The sequence below is a fragment of the Mizuhopecten yessoensis genome, unplaced genomic scaffold (genome assembly GCF_002113885.1).
Source record: "Mizuhopecten yessoensis strain PY_sf001 unplaced genomic scaffold, ASM211388v2 scaffold8995, whole genome shotgun sequence".
NCBI classification, from domain to species: domain Eukaryota; kingdom Metazoa; phylum Mollusca; class Bivalvia; order Pectinida; family Pectinidae; genus Mizuhopecten; species Mizuhopecten yessoensis.
In genome coordinates, this window is record NW_018407826.1 from 425,986 (window position 1) to 444,637 (window position 18,652).

At 41.0% G+C, this 18,652-nt stretch overlaps 2 protein-coding genes across 5 annotated transcripts; one reads left to right on the forward strand and one right to left on the reverse strand.

The window, feature by feature from the left end:
• Positions 1–1,867: 1,867 nt before the first annotated feature.
• LOC110457035 (trans-L-3-hydroxyproline dehydratase-like) lies at positions 1,868–9,083 on the forward strand. 2 transcript variants are annotated; one of them, XM_021508127.1, is made up of 4 exons: positions 1,868–2,553; positions 2,794–2,946; positions 8,118–8,257; positions 8,920–9,083. In XM_021508127.1, exons 1-4 carry the CDS (start codon positions 2,076–2,078, stop codon positions 8,920–8,922), a joined length of 774 nt encoding a protein of 257 aa, XP_021363802.1. In that variant the 5' UTR covers positions 1,868–2,075; the 3' UTR covers positions 8,923–9,083. The 2 variants fall into 2 exon arrangements, with proteins under 2 accessions (XP_021363802.1, XP_021363801.1); XM_021508126.1 differs by lacking the exon at positions 8,920–9,083 and adding an exon at positions 8,442–8,911.
• On the reverse strand, positions 2,598–17,113 carry LOC110457033 (trans-L-3-hydroxyproline dehydratase-like). 3 transcript variants are annotated; one of them, XM_021508123.1, is made up of 5 exons: positions 16,398–17,113; positions 15,186–15,338; positions 11,810–11,958; positions 11,311–11,585; positions 2,598–2,925 (listed from the first exon to the last, which is right to left on the reverse strand). In XM_021508123.1, the coding sequence occupies exons 1-4, from the start codon at positions 16,873–16,875 to the stop codon at positions 11,325–11,327; spliced, it is 1,041 nt and encodes a 346-aa protein (XP_021363798.1). In that variant the 5' UTR covers positions 16,876–17,113; the 3' UTR covers positions 2,598–2,925; positions 11,311–11,324. The 3 variants fall into 3 exon arrangements, with proteins under 3 accessions (XP_021363798.1, XP_021363799.1, XP_021363797.1); XM_021508124.1 differs by lacking the exon at positions 2,598–2,925 and adding an exon at positions 2,942–2,960; XM_021508122.1 differs by lacking the exon at positions 2,598–2,925 and having other exon boundaries at positions 10,888–11,585.
• Between the last annotated feature and the right edge of the window lie 1,539 nt (positions 17,114–18,652).

Sequence of the window (18,652 nt, forward strand, 5' to 3'; positions counted from 1 at the left end):
GAGTACGACCAAACACGGGGACTGAGATTCTAACAGCAGAGTACGACCAAACACGGGGACTGAGAGTCTAACAGCTGAGTACGACCAACCTCGGGGACTGAGAGTCTAACAGCAGAGCACGGCCAACCTCCGGGAATGAGAGTCTAACAGCTTAGTACGACCAACCTCGGGGACTGAGAGTCTAACAGCAGAGTACGACCGACCTCGGGGACTGAGAGTCTAACAGCAGAGAACGACAAACCTCGAGGACTGAGAGTCTAATAGCAGAGTACGACCAACCTCCGGGAATGAGAGTCTAACAGCAGAGTACGACCAACCTCGGGGACTGAGAGTCTAACAGCAGAGAACGACAAACCTCGAGGACTGAGAGTCTGATAGCAGAGTACGACTAACCTCCGGGAATTAGAGTCTAACAGCAGAGTACGACTAACCTCGGGGACTAAGAGTCTAACAGCAGAGTACGACCAACCTCGGGGACTGAGAGTCTAACCGCAGAGTATGACCAACCTCGGGGGCTGAGAGTCTCACAGCAGAGGACGACCAAACACGGGGACTGAGAGTCTAACAGAGTCTAACAGCAGAGGACGCCCAACCTCCGGGAATGAGAGTCTAACAGCTTAGTACGAATAACCTCCGGGACTGAGAGTCTAAGGGGAGACTACGACTAACCTCCGAGGCTGAGAGTCTAACAGCAGAGTAGGACCAACCGCGGGGACTGAGAGTCTCACAGCAGAGTACGGCCAACCTCGGGGACTGAGAGCCTAACAGCAGAGTATGACCAACCGCGGGGACTGAGAGTCTCACAGCAGAGTATGACCAACCGCGGGGACTGAGAGTCTAACAGAGTCTAACAGCAGAGAAAGACAAAACTCGAGGACTCAGAGTCTAACAGCAGAGAACGACAAAACTCGAGGACTCAGAGTCAAACAGCAGAGTACGACCGACCTCGGGGACTGAGAGTCTCACAGCAGAGGACGACCAACCTCGGGGAATGAGAGTCTAACAGCAGAGCACGGCCAACCTCCGGGAATGAGAGTCTAACAGCTTAGTACGAATAACCTCCGGGACTGAGAGTCTAACAGCAGAGTACGACTAACCTCCGAGACTGAGAGTGTAACAGCAGAGTGCGCCCAATCTCGGGGACTGAGAGTCTAACAGCAGAGTATGACCAACCTCGGGGACTGAGAGTCTCACAGCAGAGGACGACCAAACACGGGGACTGAGAGTCTAACAGCTGAGTACGACCAACCTCGGGGACTGAGAGTCTAACAGCAGAGTACGACTACCTGTTTTAAAACCTTATCACTAGCGATAGGTCGTTAATGCAAACAGCCAAACAGAGTAAATATTAACTACACCATATGGTGTGCATTAGAATAGTAGATGAATTAGTATTTTTGGCCTGTTGTTGAATTGCAGTGGAAAAAATTGAAGCATGCAATAAGGAAAAGAAGGTAACAGAGATAAAACGTGTATCAGCATAAACGTCTCTTCCACAAACAAGTGGGGCTACCCACAACAAATCATAACAAGGACACAGTTAATCTAGTAAAATAAGTATCGTATTCGGGAAAAGAAAAATGCTTCAGAGAATGCATAGATGTATTGTCTACACAGGTGTTGTGTTATGAGTAGGGTAGATGTTGTTAGAATGTGGTTTGTGTATTAGTATTGTTGTGTATGTGTATACAAGTGCATACTTTATTCATACCCATGAGCTGTAAGGTGTTAAAGAACAGTTTATAACAGAAACTCATTTAGAGATAAAAAAAATGAAATCAACCTGGAAAAAAGTAGGTAAATGAACTAGCGTGAAATAAAGGGTTAAATGAAAATGGCTTTTAATGGTAGGCGTTTGTTTTCCTAAGTTAACTCTTAACAGTTGGGAAATGCACCTGTCAAACTGGCATTCAACAAAATAAAGTCCTTTTGTCCGACAGTCGCGTCCTTGTGAAGGTCATAAAGTGGAGGCGATAAGCTGTAAGTCAATGTGAAGGTGGAAGTGTACCTATCTTATCTAGCGAACATATCAAACACGACACACTTACAACAAACTAGGTAGCATACACAGACACATGGCAATGGCGAATAAAATACCAAGCAATGTCGTCATAAAGACAAGGGAGATGCATACGGCCGGGGAACCATTGAGGGTGGTAGAATCTGGCTTCCCCTCCCCTCGGGGTGATACCATACTCGACAAAATCCGCTACACCCGGGAACATCTCGACCCTTACAGAAAGTTGCTGATGAACGAGCCTCGCGGCCATCTTGATATGTTCGGTGCGGTGTTGGTTGAGCCGGACCACAAGGACGCCGACATTGCTACCATGTTTATACATAACGCAGGGTACAGTACGATGTGTGGACACGCGATCATCGCCCTTGGACGGTACTCCGTGGATACAGGACTTGTCAGGAATCCCTCCAGTCCGGAGACGCGCGTGGCGATCCAGTGTCCATGTGGACTGGTGGAGGCGTTTGTGGAGTACAAAGACGGCAAGACCGGAAACGTCCGATTTAACAGTGTCCCGGCTTTTGTCTTCGCTACAGGTAATTAATTCAGAGAAAAGCATAATAAAAGACAGTTGTTCTGAAGAACTGAAAATGGTGTTTATTTCATATATAATGTCTATTTCAATTTACATTTTATAATCAATGTAGATGAGATATACATGTTCTTCCAGCACTTAATGGTTCATTGCAGTCATGTATAAACCGTTTTATAAAAGTTATCATAGCGTTTGTACTACTCTGAAGATACTCTTGATTTCTGCGTGTCCTGGAGTTTAGATGTGTCTGTGGATGTCCCTGGATATGGTCACGTGACAGTAGACATCGTGTTTGGAGGAGCATTCTTCGCCTTTGTGGCTGACAGCCAGTACAACTTCCGGCTTGAAGAGGTTGCTTCAGACGTCATCAGGTCTGCGGCAGCGGCCACAACAGGTAAGTCAATATGCCTGTGGCAGCGGCCACCACAGGTAAATCAATATGCCTGTGGCTGCGACTACCACAGGTAAATCAATGTCTGTGGCAGCGGCCACCACAGGTAAATCAATATGCCTGTGGCAGCGGCCACAACAGGTAAATCAATATGTCTGTGGCAGCGGCCACCACAGGTAAATCAATGTCTGTGGCAGCGGCCCACCACAGGTAAATCAATATGCCTGTGGCAGCGGCCACAACAGGTAAATCAATATGCCTGTGGCAGCGGCCACAACAGGTTAATCATTTTGTCTGTGGCAGCAGTCACACAAGGTTACTTATAAGGAATGCGGCAGCAGCCACAGCATTTCAATCATTGGGTCCTAACATGGACACGTACCAGGAATGATTTTTGAGACAGCCCAGAACAAGAGTATACAGTGAAAAAGACAGCCATGTAGTAGGGTTCACAACTTAACAAAAACTTCTTTATTTCTATGAATTCAGAGTTTGGCTTTTGTAGTGTGCTATTTTACATCAAACAAACCAATAAAATACAGACATTTGTAAAGGGCCGGTTTGCCGTTGTGGTCACAAATCTATAAAGTATAAAGATTTAGGTCACTTGGTTTGTTTTTTATGGCTCCTCAAAGTTATACCTTTCAGAAGCTGTCTAAGTGTTGATAAAATGTGCATGTTATGTAAAATATTAATGAAAATCTAATCAAATGATGGTCACCGTAAAGAATACATTCATGGCATGATTGTGACAAAAAATCATGTTTCCATCGCGCCATTTGGCTGTTTTATGGAAGAAACAATCTCAAAAATGCCATTTTCGATGATAACATTTTAGACACAAAAACTGTGTTTTTTAGAGAATACACCCTTTTATGGGCGTTGGATGCAAACCAATTTTTATCCTATTAAACAGTACGTAATATGCTATTGATGAGAGGAAAAATCATCAAAATGTAAGTGGTGGAACATTTTCAAATGTTGGGTTGAATTAGCCTATGGTTGAATTGCCGATTTTCGACTTTCTTTAGATAATTAACAAAAAAACGAGAGTATTTGCTCGGTATGTTGAGAATATGTACACAGATATGAAAAAAAGTGAGAGAAACACTTTTTCATAAAAAAAATCCAAGATGGCTACTTCACAAGTCCCCGTGGTTGAAGACATTGGCTGACAAATAGACAGAACAACAAACAAAACGTGTTCCTTATGATTTTGGTTGGTTTTCGCATTTACGGGAGTGTTCATAGCTACGGGCGATTGTATAATACCTATATTTATAAGTTTGGTTAGTCACATGGTAACGGGGATCTTTCATATCGAGCCCCAAACATACTTTCGACATATGCACTCCGTTGCCGCATGGAAAACTATTTCAAGTTTTGTCGGAATTTCTTTACCTGTGGTTGTAATGGTCGAGGGTTTTCCAGCGTCCTGTAATACCCAAGGTAGTACAAGATACTGGAGATGTGCGCACACATTCCCATCGTTCTCTCTCCAACTGGGCACTGGCAGTAGTAGTCCTTTATTGGGGCCTCAACATCGGGTGAAACGGTGAACCGTATCCAAACGTTATATTTCGTTTGGCTTTTGTGTCGAGAATGTATTTGACATCGGAGAAGGTCTGGGGAGTGCTGGTAAAGCCACACCTCATAGTCTCCGTCATCACTTAAATGTTCGGCGATGTAACCAGGAGCCAGAGATATCTGATACGTTCCACACGTAATGGTTCTCAAGTAATCAAGATCGAGACGGGGAAACAGTACGGAAGATGCATCCATCTTGACAAACTCGGACCTTGCCCGTCTAGATAGATCCGGATCTGTCTTGACTCTCTGAGCTAAACCATTCGGTGTTGTCAAACGGTCCTTCATACGTTCAGCCATTAGCCTATCTTTGGCATCTCTCTCTGGAGATCTCTGGTAGATCGGTCCTCTAATACCATTCAGACAGGCTGTGACGGTTCGAAGCAAAGCCTCGATGACATTGATAAAGCTGTTAGACACCAATTGCGTTCGGAAGAACGTCCAGTGTTTCAGACGACCATGATAGGATTCCACAATCCACCTCGATTTGGTGATAGTTCTGTCAAGATTTGCTTGGACGTCAGAATGTTGACTTTGACCGGGTTTCAGGTATGACGGCATGCTAGCATTGAGGCCAGAGGCTTCGAGAACTGGTAGGACATCTCTAAAACCTCGGTCAACGACAACGTTGTCGTCTGGTTGTAGCCAAGTAACTAGCTTGTCCATGACTTTTTTTGTAATTGTAGCATCATTTTCGCTGCCAGTGAATGGTCCTACTGTGTCCAGAATGTAGCCATCTGGTAAGGCGATGCTCATGAATTTGAGATAGTTTCTCTTCTTCTGGCCACAGTAGGACATTCTCTGGAGCTTGTGGTCGGAGCTTTTCTGGATATAAATATAGGTGCCATCTAATATGGCAGTGGCTTTATCTCCAAAAAATGCTTCTGAAAAGACAGTATTGTGCCCGAGCAACTGTTCTCTTGTCAAGTGATCCGGACCTAGAAATTGTGGGACTATCGATGTGTCTAATGCCTGTACTATGGAGTGGAAAGTTTTGGACACACTTGACTTGGAAATTCCAAAAAGAGAAGAACACTGACTCCAGGAAATGTCGGTTTTCAGTTTTACCCAGAACAGTAATAGAGCATCGTGTGTAGTCTTGGTATATATACCAGATGAAAGATATGGGGAACAGTGCGAGTGGATTTCGAGGAACTGATCTTTGGACCAACCTGTCCAGGCCATGCATGCCGAGTCATCAAGAGAAGAAAAGCTTATTGTAAACGCAGACTGGTTCTGTGAAAGGACGTGCGACACCTCTAGGAGGTCATTAATGATTTCGGACGATTTTGATGGTAACTGAGATTCCAAGGAACCTCTACCATCAAGGACAACCTCTGTAGACGGATCTAAGTCGTTACCAATAAGGTGAATGGAGCAGACGCGGGATGAGGTGGGACACCACAGTTTGTGTGAATAGATCAGGTGATGTCTTGCACGTTTTGGTAAGACTGATGATTTTGTTCCATTTCTTGCAAAGGTAACAAGACAGAGACAGCATTTTTTGTGTGAAGATGATCCATTCAAAAGATCATGAAGGGTCAGCAACGGCAGGATATGGGACGGGGAGTCGTCTTCTTCCTCTATTTCCTGGTTCTGCTCGGGTTCAGGTTCAGGCTGATTTTTGTTCCGAAGATACTTCATGTAGCACTTCTGGCAAATAAGTGCTTGTTCCTTTGCTGACATCAATCCTTGTTGCACCAGCGTATCTAGGAGCCATTTATATTGTGGACTATTTACATTGCGTGCACTTCTGTTCTTATTGCCACTACGTTTCTTGAAGTATACTTGACACCCTTCTCCAACACATTTACCCTCCATCTTGAAACAATAACGATTGGTTTATGAAGCGTCGATAAAGTAACAAAATAGCAAGCCACCGATGATTGCTGTAAACAGCTAATACTTAGTAGTTTGGTACAATTATGCGAAAATGTGTGATAAATAACGAACAACTAATTACACAAAATAACAAGACAATATAATAAATCACATTCAATACCTCCAAGAAGCGCAGAATTGATTGATTACTTAGAACAAAATAAAGTATTTCATATGGATAATCTATCTATTCGATGTGGCGTGGTCGGCAGGCACAAAGAAAGTGAGACAAGTCAGGGTCCCAACCCTGACAGAGCCACAACGCTTTGGAGATGGGACAATAAAACAAGGAAAGTGAGACAAGAATAGCTAGCGTCGAGTCAATGATTCCGTAAACGTATAGACAAAGACAAGAAGATACGGATAAATGTACAAGGCCACACGATCAGAAAATTCAGAAGAGGACAACTTGAGATAGAACAGTATTCATGTATCAGGGTGTCCTCAGTGTAAATCTTTATATCGATACTGTTTATTTAGTCGTTACACATCATAAAACTGTCATGAAAATATCCGCTCTGATATTCAATATAAAAGTTTGTATATAATAAGCTATATAATAGGGTTTCAGACAAGGTTGTTACTCATTTCCCCTTTTCTTTCAATTTACAACCACATTCAGGCGGCGATATGAGAACGTTCCACCACATGGAATTAGCTGATTTTTGGTACACATATGAAACAAGTAAAGCTCTATCCGATTTTCTGATGGAAATTTGCATCCAAAACTATATAACGGGAGAAAATTGCAATTTTATGGCATTTTTCTTCATAATTGTGTCTCTGCAAGTGCATTTTCATCCGAGAAATTTTTTTTTTTATGTTTTATGAATAAACACGATGTTTTGGAAATATTTATCAAAAGAAATTTATACTATGTTGCGAATTACAATTTCGAGATAACCTTCTTTTATTTACGAACTTATGTCTTTGATGCTGAAATTGACAACTTTATAAAAATACATTTTCACTGAAATTATGAAATCTGGGCGTCGGAAAGGTGTAAAATTATTCTTCGGAAAAGAAAAAAAACAGTAGTTGAGCTAGATAAGAAATTATACGGGGGCAGGCTCCTATGGAGAATTAACATTACTGGAAACAGGCCCTTTGATTATCCCTTGAGCTGTCCGGGGGGACTGTATCCCTAGGGCTGTAAGAGTAGACTCTAGCCCTTGAGCTGTACGGGGGGCGGTATCCCTAGGGCTGTAATAGTAGACTCTATCCCTTGGGCTGTACGGGGGGACTGTATCACTAGGGCTGTAAGAGTGGACGGTATCCTTTGAGCTGTACGGGGGGACTGTATACCTAGGGTTGTAAATATATATCTAACGAATCAGAAAGCACGAGGTTATAAATGAGTGCTTCCTTATTCGGTAAAGATCGATACAAAGATTTTATAAACTTTGATATTTTTTGCAAATACCGGGAACTTTTCAGTGCGCCGTGACAATGGGATTCCCATAAAAAGTAGTTCCGGCTAGTAGGTAAATACAACATTCCGTATTGCACATTTGCAAAACAGAACGTTTTATTTCATTGTCTGAAAATTGCTTGTATTACTATAACAATATTCAACAGGTATGTGATAAAAGTAGATTATATCCCTTGAGCTGTACGAGGGGACAAATCCCTAGGATTGTAAGAGTAGACTGTATTCCTTCAACTGTACTAGGGGGAAAGTCATCAATTTACGTCACTCCTTTTAGACGCCCTGAAGATTCAACTCAAGCTTAGCCATCCGGACAGTGATGATCTCGCCTTCCTGTACGGGACTATCGTGACCGACGGACAGGACGAACGGGCAGATATCACGTCATCACATATATGTGTGTTTGCAGAGAGACAGGTAACGTGACATACACTGAATAGTATATCAGATTAGTCAAAATTGACTGCCATATGGCGGGGTAATCAAAGACAGACGATACAAGCAAACTAAAGGAGAGAAAATATCTCCATGATAACAAACATGATCGCCCGGAGAAGTAAAAATATAGGTACAGTATCTCAACATAGAAAATATTTTACAGTTTGACAGGTCTCCGTGTGGGTCCGGTACTACTGCCAGGGTGGCGTTTCTGTACCACAAAGGAAACGTCAAACTCAACCAGAGTAGGACCTTCAGGAGCTATGTCAAATCCGAATTCCAGGCCAAGGCTGTAAAGGAAGTGACGTATGGTGGATACAAGGCAGTAGTGGTAGAAGTTTCCGGGAAGGGATACTACTGCGGTTCTTCAGAATTTTCCGTGGAGGAAGACGACGTCATAGGGAGGGGATTTCTGTTGTAATCCAAAATTATTTTGGGGATTTATAAGTGATAGATGTATTACCGTAAATTGATACAAATTTTAGAAATTCATTATGATCTTGATATATACGTTTTCTATGACAATAATAACGATACATTGAGATCACAAAATAGCACCAGATTACCTAGTACCTAAATACTGGAGGGTTAAAAAATAAAACGTATATCTCCAACATTTTTCTATTTCTATTTTCTTTTTGTGAGGGATCATATGCTACAGCATACATGTAAAAATCCCTTGCTATGGTGAGTAATCAGATATTTACAGACAAATCAACAGCCAGAAGCCATCTCAAGCAATTATATTTTCGAAACAAAAAATGTGTTCATCTTAGAATAAAAGTATATTATAACTTTTGTATACCAAAAATATTTTGATCTTAACATTATGACTGAAAACTGACAGAAAAGAGGAAAACATTTGTTGCAATTTGGATGGAATGAGTATTTAATCAACAGAGAGAAGATGTTTGGAAAAGATTCGTTGGTTTATTCCTTTTCAAGATGGTCACCAAAACGTTCATTCTACTGCCTATCTCAGTAGTCAGATTCCCAGACAGATTTCTTGCAATATCAAAGGGATTCAGATATTGTGTGTTTGTTTGTTACTTTGTTTTTACACATAAATTAAAGTTAGAAGACCTATTAACAGCTGATGATATTACAGATAATGTTTTGTAAGATGCAAGAGTGTGAAATGAGTTCGAAAGGCAGACTTGGAAAAAGAAGAAAGAGAAAAATGATGCGAGGCTGTAAGTTTGTTTTTAAACTGGTGATTCCAGATTCACAAGAAAACCGTTTATTTAAAGCTTTGTCGGAATTTCTAAGCCCTTGGGTACAACTGTTCTAGATTTTGAATATTGCTTTGATAGCCAAAATGATAAAGTATGCTTGATGTAGGAGCACACATTCCCATATTTCTTTGACCAACTGTGCCTTGGCAGTAGTAATCTTTTATTGGATTATTATTTTTTGGTGCCATGCTGTACCGAATCCAAACATTATATTTAGTCTGGCTTTTGTGACTGGAACGAACCTGACAACGAATGAGGTCTTGAGAGTGCTGATATACCCATATTTCATGATCTCCATCATCACTAAGATGTTCACTGATATAGCCTGGAGCTAATGATAACTGGTAGGTGCTGCACGTTAAAATATTCAAATATTCCAAATTAAGCTCTGGAAAAGTAAGTGAAGATGCATCCATCTTTACCAACTCTGACTTTGCTGTCTTGGAGAGAGCTGGTGCTGTTTTCACCCTCTGAGCCAAACAGTTCATTTGTGTAAGTCGAAACTTCACATACTGTGCGAGTTCCCTGTTTTTCGGTCATTTTCCGGTGATCTTTGATAAATTGGTTCCCATATCCCATTGAGACATGCAGTCACAATCTTTAGCACTTCCTCAAGTATATCAATGAAGCAACTAGATATTAGTTGTGTTCTAAAAGTGTCCAATACTTAAGGCGGCCATTATAAGACTCTACAATCCATCGGGATTTATAACTGTCCTGTCAATGTTAGCCTGTAGATCAGAGTGTTGGCTCTGAGCAGACTTAAGATATGAAGGACATATTGGTATTAATACCAGATGCCTCTAACATTGACAGGAGATCTTTAAAACCAATATTTTGTGATAGAGAATGAACGCGTTCCTTGACGTTGGTATGAGGAATAGCAGAGTGCAAAAGAAAATGATCTGATAGAAAGATGGTCATAATACATACACAGGTGAGTGCAACATTTTAGTAATAGATACACGGAGCCAAAACTAAATTACACTGCATCATGCCACTACCAAAAAGCGATTGATGTAACCATCACGGTTTCTGTAACCCTTGGGGCCTAACAATTCCACCAGCAGAGTCTAACACCTTACAGAAGTAATGACTCTCAAAGCACTAACACCAATCTGCTTTGAACACGACCTAAGTAACACTGATAGAGTCAGTTACCGTAGCAGAATTATCATCTGAGATGGAGGTACCCAGAAACACATTCATTACGTTTTAAAAACATAATGTTTTAACGCGTTTGAGAGGTCGGTAAAAAAATATATAGCTCTGGACCAAACTGTAGAATCAGGATGCTGGCAAGTGTTCCAATCAATGATCCGATAATATTTATACACAATAAAAAAAAACAGGAATATTATATTGAAGAAATAAAAATCTTGAAAGTTTTGTGATAAAATGCAACAATCTATTCAATTCTAAATACAAGTACAATCTTATCATTATAACTATGCGGAATCTGTCAGGCACTAAGGCATTCGCTTATGCGTTTGCTAATGGAAGTCACGTGCTGATCCATTGGTCATTTAAGACTCCATAAGTTATCGATTAATTCTTTTTTTTTTATGAAATTATTACAACATTTAAATAATATAGATCTGTTTAGCGGTATTCAAGTAAACGCAATTTTCCAATTAGACTGTTAATATTTACAATTGAAGCAGTCTTGACCCTTAAAATTTACCTCGCACTTTTGTAACATAAAGTTTGTCAGCTAAAGTGTGTGCAATTTGTCAAGATTCAACCTCGTTTACAGTTGAAAACATTACTGATCAATACTGAAATTAAGGAACCTACATGTGTTGTGGATACTACTGCAGTAGAAACCCGCGCCCTATGACATCATCTTCCTCCAAGGAAAAGGTTGAGGAACCACAGTAGTGCCCCTTACCGGACACCTCTACCACCACTGCCTTGTATCCACCATACGTCACTTCCTTTATAGCCTTAGCCTTGAACTTGGCTTTGGATGGCCCCAGAAACTGTTTGGCTTGTCCAAGTTTGATATATTTTTTATGATACTGCCTAGCGATTCTGGCCGTCACTCCGGAACCGCACGGTGACCTGTCAATCTGTATGGAGAAATAAGAAGTGTCGACATGAAGGTGGCCTCAGAAAGGGAGCGAAATATTGGCATATCTAAATATATAACAACTAAAAGGACATGAGTTAGACCGCTCCCACTTGTGGTTTTAACATGCATACGAATATTATGTAAATATAAGTAAAATACATCAGTACAATTTAGTTCATTCTATCTTTCAGTCTTGGTTTACATCATTTTGAGTCGACGTACCTGTCTTTCCGCGAAAACACACACATTAGATGACGGTGTATCACTGCATCCGTCTTGTCCGTCTTGTCCGTCCGTAACAATGGTTCCGTACAGAAAGGCGAGGTCATCACTCTCTGGGTGACTCAGTTTAAGCTGCTTTCTTAGGCCATCTTATTTTGGAACAGAAAATAATATAAATATAATTTTAAGATAATCATTTTTATATATAATGACGTCTTAAAATCTCAACAAAAATTTAGTTTAAACACAATCGAAGACAATTAGGCGCGTTCATGCACAAAGATCTACCGGGCATCCTCGATATCCAGGGGTAACGCTCACCTTCGCTCTCTACATCCCTGGAATATGTCATGGCAAAAGTGAAGGCTCGATGGGCGCCACCTTATTGATCAAACAAGAAGACTAGTTCGATCCTTTGATGTACATCAAAAGAATATCGCGGTCACGTAACGGTAAAAACTGACAGGCTTTTAAGTCGGGCGTCTCTTCTTTGTAATCTTCAAAGCACAGGTATCAGCCTAGCGATTGGTCAGGTTTTTTTCTTTTACCTGAGACCAATCAAACAGCTACCTTCCAGGGGTGTAGAGAGCGAAAGTAAGCGTAGCCCCTGGATATCGAGGATGGCTACCGAGAGACACTGAAGGCTTATCACATGGACAGCCTCAATCGGTAAGCGAAGACAAGCCATTGTCAAGGTTTATTCACGTTAAAGACACTACCCAAACGGAGACAAGGCACTACGGCGGTTCGTTCACGTTAAAGGCGTAATACTACCCAAACGGACACCAGGCACTGTCAAGGTTCATTCACGTTAAAGACGCAATACTACCCAAACGGAGACAAGGCACTACGGCGGTTCGTCCACGCCTAACAAACTATCTAAGAGGAAACAAGGCACTAGGACAAGACCTATCGATGTAACATTCACGTCTTTTATTTACACGTTCTATACACAAATGTGTGTATAAGGGGATGTATGATGACAGAGACTATCGCCAATACAAATGTTAAAATGATTAGTATCAAATTAATCGTAAAGAAGTTATTTCTTAATACAACATAGCTTCAGCAACCCACGATAATTTTTTCTATACATTTTACGCTCCGGGAACACAAAAGATGCGGATATGGTCACTGATGTTAGGTCCGTGTCAATAATAAGTATACGTAGGTTTCTTGAATTGATTTGCGAATCCAACAACAAAATGAATTTGTTTTCTTGACAGTTCATCTTTACTCTGATTTGAAGTGGACTGGCCATGACCTCACCGTACCGAACATTGTGTGTAAATGAGAAATATTCCACCCCAAAATACCACATCTCGCCTTCATGAACTGTGGCTTCCTCATGTCACCTATCTCCTTAATATAGTATGGCTACCTAAGGCCGCCTCTCTTTTTTATGTACCGTGGCTACCTTAGGCAACCTCTCTTGTTTATGTACATTTTGTATTATGGCTACCTCTGGACACATTTCTCCTTTATGTACTTTGAACCCCTCAAGCCACCCCTCTCCTACACAGTAAAGTGTCTACATCATATCACCTCTCCCCCTATGCACTATGGTAACCTCAGTTTATCCCTGCTATCTTTATTGTCCTTGCATGTAGGGCGTAAGAATTGTACCTGCTGCCCCATTGCATCATCGTAAAAGGCGACTAAATTTGGGATCTTATCTTTTCTCTTCTTTCTAAACAACTTTCTTCTTCCTAGAGTCTCCCTTGACAATGCCTCACTTTTGGACTTTAGTTGAGTGTTCGCCCCTGTGAGGAAGGCTTTGGGTTCTGTCACCTGGCCGAGACACACCAGAGTCTCTAAAAATGGTAGTTTCTACCTCTGCTTAACGCTCATTAATTTAGGAGTAGGACGACTGGTTCGCCCGTTGTCAGTATAATGTGACCGGGTGCGATGTCCTACTGGATGTCTTACTGGATGTCTTCGGCAGTATACTTCAGTGAGGTAGCACTATAAAGTCGATATCAGTTTCGCGCTATCACAAGGAGACAAACACGAACATACCGCAGCCTCCTAAAACACACGCATACACTACACGCATGCATAACTCACACAGGTGAGGCCCTCCTTAAATGACCATTGCTGTTGATAGGACGTTAAACAATACAAACCAAACCAAACTGTTCTCTGTATATAGAGAGAGGTGACCCGAAGTAACCAAAGTTCACAGAAGGGAGAGGTGACCCGAAGTAACCAAAGTACACAGAGGGGAAAGATGACCCGGGGTAGCTAAAGTACATAGAAAGGAGTCGAGGTAACCCAAGTACATATAGTGGTGAGGAAACCTGGAGTAACCAAAGAACACAGAGGGGAAAGGTGACCCGAGGTAAACAAAGTACATAGAAAGGGGCCGAGGTAACCAAGTACATACAGGGGTGGGGGAACCTGGAGTAACCAAAGTACACAGAGGGGAAAGATGACCCGGGGTAGCTAAAGTACATAGAAAGGAGTCGAGGTAACCCAAGTACATATAGTGGTGAGGAAACCTGGAGTAACCAAAGTACACAGAGGGGAAAGGTGACCCGAGGTAACCAAAGTACATAGAAAGGGGCCGAGGTAACCCAAGTACATACAGTGGTGAGGAAACTTGGAGTAACCAAAGTACACAGAGGGGAAAGGTGACCCGAGGTAACCAAAGTACATAGAAAGGAGCCGAGGTTACCCGAGAACATACCGGGGATGAGGGGACCTTGAGTAACCAAAGTACACAGAGGGGGTAGGTGACCCGATGAAGCCACAATACAGAGTAAAAGTATCTTCGCGAACCACTTTCAATGTCAGTCTACCTTCTACCAGTATCACACAATGTTCGGTTATATATTACCATTGATTTGCCAGGCGTCTGTACTAATTTAGCAGCCACAATAAAAAACTATTTGACTATCTTTTCTAGTCATTGGTACACTTTGTCGCCTATTACTATTCGACCCCAGTGGAAATAAGCTTCGGGCTTTCTGGGTAATCCTGGTTTTAAGGGCAACATATATTTTAGTTATTTTATTTTTCGTACGAATAACCGTTACCTACCTTGTAATTAATAAAATTGTGATAACTTTTTTAGAGACTTATATAATTTTACATTTACATGTTTTATAATGTAATCAGCCATATACATTATTAGTGCCAAAACTTGTATTTGTTGGGGTACTGTAATAAATTGTTACGTTGTACCTTTTTACCAAATAAACTTGAATTTTTATTGAATACTACGACCCCTCTATTTACACAAGCAAATTTTATCCAGTCCTGTCGAATCTATCTAGTTAACACATTAAAGTAAGGTAAAATAGTTTGTCTTTGATTACTGAATCCTATCTGTAATATTCACAAAATGGTTTATGTTAACGTGTAACAAACACACCTGTAGTAGCCCCCGCAGCGTTCCTGACATCTTGTATGGAAGCCTCCTCCAGCCGGAATTTGTACTGACTGTCCGCTACGAAGGCGTAGAACGCTCCTCCGTACACGATGTCTACTGTCACGTGACCGTACCCTGGGACATCTACAGCCACATCTAGAAACAAATGAAATGCTACATATTTTTTTCCTTTCTTTAAGGAATGATAACATATTATATGTACAAGTAGTTGAATAAGATAGTGCAGTGCAGTTGTATATTTGCGGTCAAAAATTACTCGATTCAGACACTTTTATAGATTTCTCCTATCTTATAAACAAGAAAATGTTTATTTTTTCTACAAAAAACATGTAACATGTATCATCGGGGCCTTGTTCAGATTTGTAAGAATATAAGTAAGAAGACTAGAGTTTGTATGTTATGGTAACAAAACTGATTTTCCGGCATACATTTTATTAACTAAGGTAATTTAAAAGCCACAAGACCCTGTGATGTAAACCCCACCCCATCATTGGAAATATTATATCGTGTCCTTTACATACTCAATACATATGTAGAACATCAGTGCCATATAATATTAAGTGTAATGTTTAATATAATCTGAAATGTAATGGGGTAACATTAATGTTGCTATTCATTATCCCTAATAAAGAATGTTGCCTGAATAGCATGCGTTATTATAAACTTTGCTCTGTGTCACAACATTACGCTCAATATGAAACCTGTTTAAACATACTGCATTCTCAAAATCACACTACTCCACAGTTCTCTAAATTCTATTCGGTGCATACAGTCTTATGTCGACATGTAGCTCAAACACCGCATGTAATAGTTTAACACCTTAGGAACTATCACATGTTTTTACATCAATTTATATAAGTAACTATGGTTACAGCGGAAAACATTCCAGTTTTGTACACACGTTTTTATAATAGGAAGTTACAGATCTGACAGCTTTATAACCCCCCAAAAATAACGTATTTTTAGAGAAAGACTTTGTCTTATATGTTTATTACGTAGGGCCTCCCAAAGGAGGTTTGGAGATTTAAAGTCTTTCATATCATGATATAAATAGGCAGTGGTGCATACATACTGGATATTATCAAAATGAAAACTTTCTGGCTACATATAGAAAGCCCAAGTCACTTTCATATAAGAGATTATTTGTATAAACAAAATAGTGTAATCTGAGTTTATCATGTGTCCCCTTGATACCTGTAGCGAAGACAAAAGCCGGGACACTGTTAAATCGGACGTTTCCGGTCTTGCCGTCCTTGTACTCCACAAACGCCTCCACCAGTCCACATGGACACTGGATAGCCACGCGCGTCTCCAGACTAGAGGGGTTCCTGACAAGTCCTGTATCCACGGCGTACCGTCCAAGGGCGACAACCGCGTGTCCACACATCGTACTGTACCCCTCGTTGTGCATGAAGATGGTAGCTATGTCGGCGTCCTTGTTATCGGCTGGTACTAACAACGCTCCATACATGTCGTAGTGACCGCGTGGCTCATACATCAACAACTTTCTGTAAGGGTCGAGATGTTCCCGGGTGTAGCGGATTTTGTCGAGTATGGTATCACCCCGAGGGGAGGGGAAGCCAGACTCTACCACCCTCAATGGTTCCCCGGCCGTATGCATCTCTCTCGTCCGAATTTCAACATTGTCTGGTATCTCGGCCATGTTCTTCATCGTATATCTATCACGTATATCGGTCACAGATGAATGATTCAAGATGGCTTCCCGAGATAGCCAGCGAGCTTTGACCGAAAATCCAATCAGTCAAATTTACCTTGATTAAAAAGGCAATACATATCAGTATAAACCGGTGATTCACTCATACCGATACACGTATGTGATAAGAGTTGCTATACTACTGTTCTTGTACCTGTGTATATATACATACAAAACAAAATTACCTATCTTTACAACAAAGGCAAAGCCTTAAAAGAGCGAAGCTTTTGTTGATCTCTGATATTTATTGTATTTAAAGTCGGTTAGTCGAGGGATAACAATAAAACATAAACTCTAATGAGATTAAGACCGACATAACAATAGGGGAGATCGGGGCAAATTCGGCCCATTTTTATTAAAGTCCGTTCTGTGAAGTATGGCAGCACGTCCGTTTTTGAACATTATTTAATTTTCCCTGTCGGATGATAGGATCACCGAAAGAGACCCGCAATGGGATAAGTTCGGACAGACATTCGGGTAAGTTCTGCCCTATTGGAACTAGCTTAATTATGACGTTATAAAAGAAATCAGGGGTGGCCGAACTTGCCCCGGTCTCCCGTATGTAGTTTTTTTGTATCGTTGATGTTTCTTCTTCTTCTTCTTCTTCTTCTTCTTCTTCTTCCTTTAATAGAGAATACGCTATCTAGAGTGTTGAGTTCTCCAGCGCGACTTATGCCGACCGCAGCTAAAACTTCCGTATGTACAGTTTAAAAGAGGTAAAAACAGTGGGGTCTTCATAGCGTATTGGTGGTCGGCTGCCTCGTACTGTACGAGGGCGTGCCTGAAGCTGTCCAGGGTGGGAGACGATCGTATGTCGGGTGGGATTGCATTCCATGTGATGATGGTACGTGGTACACACGAGTATCGGTAGGACCTATGTGTCGAGCTTTGTTGGAGTTTGCCGTATGTTGTTAGCAGTAGCTCCTCTGGTTCTTCCTGATGTTACGGTAATGTCCTTATGTATTGGTACCTCAACCAGATTGTTGATAATTTTGTAATTTTGTTTGAAAGCTTAAGTAGATGATGGGTCGGGTGGCGCAGTGGATAGCGCGCTCGTCTTCACTAAGATGACCGGATTCAATCCCGGTTACCTGCCCGATGGGGGTTTTCTCCGGATACTCCGGCTTCCCCCCACATTAAGAATAAAATCCTCTGCATGTTTCCGTCAGGTCACACAAAGAATGATTGAAATAAGGTGGGAAAAAACTGTTTGGTAATTGCTATAGAAAAAAAGTGCATATTACATATTTGACGATATTTAAAAGTAAATGTATAGAGATGTTAGTTAAAAAATGAAATTAAAAAAAGAAAACATTGTAATACTTTGATGTAACTGAGATTGTCGTTATATCGATATTTAGAATTCCTGTTCCATCCTAAAACACCGGATTGAAATTTTGTAACTGTCACTGAGGTTTGACAGGTAATAATGCCAAATACAATTAAACAGTTTCTGTCTCTAACTAGTTATAAAGTGGCATGCGTTGTAAAAAAGGAATACGTTGCTGCAAAAGGGCGTTGAACTCGGGTTCGTCGTCTAGAAAATTATTGTTGATTTCGACATAAATTAATTATGCATTGTTTCTTTTATGAATGCTGATGCATACATAAATAATTATGTAAAAACTATAACCAGACTTTCAAAAATGTTAATTATTTCGTTCATATTCTCAACAAATGAAAATCAAAAGCAGATGAAATTTTAGACGATGAAAAATATATGTTCACGTTGACC